The 4,300-nt window shown below is 30.5% G+C and overlaps 1 protein-coding gene across 3 annotated transcripts; it reads left to right on the plus strand.

Annotated features, from left to right (window-relative positions):
- The first annotated feature begins 283 nt into the window (after positions 1-283).
- Positions 284-2,753, plus strand: LOC114187049 (E3 ubiquitin-protein ligase RZF1-like). 3 transcript variants are annotated; one of them, XM_028075166.2, is made up of 2 exons: positions 284-396; positions 1,738-2,753. In XM_028075166.2, exon 2 carries the CDS (start codon positions 1,757-1,759, stop codon positions 2,510-2,512), a length of 756 nt encoding a protein of 251 aa, XP_027930967.1. In that variant the 5' UTR covers positions 284-396; positions 1,738-1,756; the 3' UTR covers positions 2,513-2,753. The 3 variants fall into 3 exon arrangements, with proteins under 3 accessions (XP_027930967.1, XP_027930969.1, XP_027930968.1); XM_028075168.2 differs by lacking the exon at positions 284-396 and adding an exon at positions 817-929; XM_028075167.2 differs by lacking the exon at positions 284-396 and adding an exon at positions 1,034-1,629.
- The last annotated feature ends 1,547 nt before the right edge of the window (positions 2,754-4,300 follow it).

Here is a 4,300-nt window from a genome sequence, read left to right on the forward strand (position 1 = left end):
GTCTTAAATAATAAAATTAAAACTAATTTGATTGAAAAATTAAATTAATTCATACATAAAATATCACAATCATCGATAGTTCTTATGCGAAAAAAAATAATAAACATACAAACAACAGGTAATTCTTCTATTATATTATAATTACTTTTATATTTAATCGGATTCAAATTAAATAATCTGATGACGTAATAATTATCCAGGATTTTTTTTCAAACATGTATCATTATCATCTTTTAGTAATTAATAAAAAATTTTATATATATATATATATATATATATATTATTGGATTATATCATGAAAATAAACTTGGCCCGTTCAAAACGCTCGAGCTTCTTTCTATGCAGACTAACTTTTCGCTAAGATCACTCACTCTTCTGAAGTTCTCTCTCTGGCTGGTTAGTCTCTCTGACCTCAGAATTTCTTCTTTACTCTAGGGTTTCTTGATTCATGTGTTTTCTTAATAATTTTGTTAACATAAATAATAATAATAATAATAATAATAATAGTAATAATAATAATAATAATAAATTTGCCTATTACCACAATGATTAGTATGTATGGAAGTCTGATTAGTTATACATTATTGTTGGTTAAAAGGAATTCAAATCCACAAGCTCAAAAGTTATTCTGAGATGGAATTAGGGATTAATGAGAGATCCAATTTGTTCTTTTTTGTTGTTTTCTTTGATTCCAATAAATTGGTAGAATTTTTGTTGTTTTCTGAGATGGGGCACCAATGACATGTTGGAACAGTAAATAGAGGTTCACCAAGAGGATTACCGCACAGGTATAAACTGCAAGAAATTTTTTTTGCAGTGCAGCTATTCAACTAGTCTCTAGGCAATAGAGTCTCCCTGAGGAGGGTTACTCTTACTCTCCAACTGGGAAAGTGGTGCGCCTAGGGTATTTGAACCCACCCATGGAGAAGGTGGGAGTTTGTTCTAGATCTTTAACCACTTATCCAATCTACTTTAAGACTTAGTTCATTTTATTGATAAGTATGTGAGAAAAAGGGTGTTTTAGATTTCCAATATCAGTTCACAAAAGCATTAAAAAACATAGCATTTTTTCTTGTTTTGTTCAATGTTTCAATGATTGCTTCTTTCAAGAAACCATCTAAATTTTAAATGATAATTTTGAACGTAACCTTGTGCTAAGAGACTAGATACAGAGTAGCATTATTTTCTCGTAAAGGCTCATGATAAGGAATGGACCTAAGTGCTCGAGTTCTAACTACCAAAGTTACTTGCGAATTTTGTGCATGTTGTTTTCTTTGAGTCAAGTTTTGTGGCTTCCCTTGTTTGAGGTCCAGAATAGCATTATGGAACTTAAAAAAATGTTTTGTTTTTTGTTTTGGTTCTTTTGTCGGTTTAAATAAATTGTAGTTTTGTTATTCCTATCTCAGTTTTTCCATTTTGTTCGATTTATGGATATACCATGTTCTGGGACTACTGCAATTGCGGCTGTTTTGTCTATATCACCTGCAATAAAGATCATGATGAAACTCGACCATAACATAAACATTGGTATATAATAAATAAAATTGAGCAGCCGGTGTGCTTCTAAAAGATTTCATCAGCATAGCCCATTGTTAAATTTTAGGATGTGTTAGCTGTTTACTTTTTGTTGTGAGTTTTATAACCCATTTATTAAACTTCATTGATGACTATTATTTTTGAAGTTTTATGTCTGGTGAAGAAACAAAGTGAACTTACTGTGTATCGTTTTGAATGAAGTTTCCAGTAGAAGAAAAGGATGTCAAGTGGAGCAACATACTGGTGTTACACATGCAGGCAGCCAATCAGGATTGCTGGGAGGGATGCCATTTGCCCTTACTGCAATGAAGACTTCTTGCAAGAACTTAATGACGTGCAAGGAGTAGTGGAGCAAAGAGGTTCTGAACCAAGAAATGGGTTCAGAGATGCTGTTGATAACTTCATGAGGCAGATAATGGGTGGAAGATACATAAACTTTGGTATTAGGATTGGGAGGTCTGGTTCTACCCAACTTCCTGAACGGACTTGGAGTGTGTTTATATTTCCTAGACAAGAGTCTAGTGCTGATCTGGAAGAATCCTCTTATCAACACGCTACAGATTACCAGTTTGGTGCGTCACAATCTTCAATTAATGCAGTGCCAACTATTAAGATCACGCGTGAACACCTCAACTTTGATTCACTGTGTCCAGTTTGTATAGAAAGATTTGAAGTGGGTTCTGAGGCCAGGAAGATGCCATGTGACCACATTTATCACTCAGGCTGTATTGTTCCATGGTTAGTTCGCCATAACTCTTGTCCTGTTTGCCGTAGAAAGCTGCCTCCTGAAAGACATTCTAGTTCTCGTGGTACTCAAATTTGGGGAAGAAATAATGCCAATGGTAATAGTGACAATGCTATCTCTAGGGGCTGGGAGAATAGACAACAGAACAATGGATGGAGAAATCTACTATCATTTTTTACTTTTTGTAGCCATTCTGTTCTTCTAATTCAGATACTCAATCGTTTATGCTGAGACTGGGGATACTACTCTTCTACAACTCTTTGACCGGAACACTGTCAGGAATTAACCGAGTTTCATTTTGTCCCCTGGACAAAGGTAATTGACTGTCAAATAATGCTTTTGTGATCTAAATGACATGAAGTTTGTGCAGGTTGTGCTTTGAACTTAATCCCACATAGGTACTAGATCCTACAAGTATGTGAAAAATGTTTGTAAATACAATATTATTATTGGAAGCAATTTTTATTTTGCATTTTCCTTAGCTTAGAAGTAATCACCTTGGTACAACCATAATTTGCAAGGTTCTTTCAGGATGTATTTGGATATTCTTGTCCTGAATTATACCCTGCTTTGATATTCTTGTTTTTTCTTGACGATTAATATATATATATACATATATATATATATATATATATATATATATATATATACATATATATATATATATATATACATATATATATATATATATATACACACGTGTGTGTGTCTCTTGACAAAATTGTACTTTCATGCAATGGTAACCAGAAAAATGTATGACTATAAGGATACACTGACCTTGAATTTACATAAAAATTTTCGTATATTTCTGCAATCATCAATATTTGCACAGATTCTCTAACGTTGATTAGGTAATTAAGGAGAAAGGGAAACTTTGATAAGAAATCAGAAGTCTCTCAAATCTCAAATACCATGCTTGTATTTCTCTCTTAGTTTGTGTTCGAGACTGAACTTAAAGACTATACTATTTTTTTTTATATTCATTATACAATTTAAACTATAAATTTGTATTCCAAAATATAATTTTTTATTTTAGATTGTATATTTTGGAACTCAAAGAAACTTATGTTTAACTAAATTGTGTAATGAGAGGTTTTCGAATTATATAATCCAAAACCAAAATTGAAAATCGCCATCAACCACCACTAAGCACCAAGAACACCACAACCTTTTACACTACAATACAAACATACCAACACTAACACACTCCTTGCCTGAATTTATTTTCGGAAGGATAAATTTGGAATTTTAAAAATTACAAGGGTGGATACAGAAATGACCAATAAGGTGGGATAGTAAATACTGACCTATATAGTTGTTTTAAGTTTCAATTTAATTCCAATTTTTAAAAAAGTAATGCAATTTAATTTTTTTGAAGTAAATCAATAATTTTTTTATATTAAAATTGGTATTATGATTATATTAATTACATTAATAAAACAAATCATCTTTATTAACAACTTCAATTTTAGTAGAAAATTTTTAATCTGTTTCAAAAAAATTTTAAATTTATCGAAAAAGACCAAATTGCATCAATTTTTTAAAAATCGGAATCAAATTCAAACTTAAAAATCAAGATAACTAAATTAACATTTTTGAAAAAAAAAACAGAAAATAAAAGAATAATTAAACCTGGATATTATGAAGTCTTACTAAGTGGTTAAAAGCGTGAAAAACATTACCATCAATAAATATAGAGTGGAATTAAATCTAATCCTTTTACGTAAAAGTTATGATTTGTAGTCTTAGTTTGAATCATATAAATAAAAGGAGAATATAATTAAAAAAAACTATTCTACTAAAGACAATAAGTCAACTTTTGTAGCGGAGGCTTAATCATTAATAAAATAGATAAACGTTATCTATTATCCAAAAAATAAACAAAACTTTTGTGCTGTTTCCAGTTTTTGACTCATTCTATAGTTTTAGTGGGGCACGATTTCATACTATCATTATTCCTTTCCCATAAATAAATAAATAAATAAATAAATAAATAGAAGAGTGAAGAATATATATGAA

This window comes from Vigna unguiculata, chromosome 6 (genome assembly GCF_037176805.1).
Source record: "Vigna unguiculata cultivar grain cowpea cultivar isolate G323 ecotype 2 chromosome 6, ASM3717680v1, whole genome shotgun sequence".
Lineage (NCBI taxonomy): Eukaryota > Viridiplantae > Streptophyta > Magnoliopsida > Fabales > Fabaceae > Vigna > Vigna unguiculata.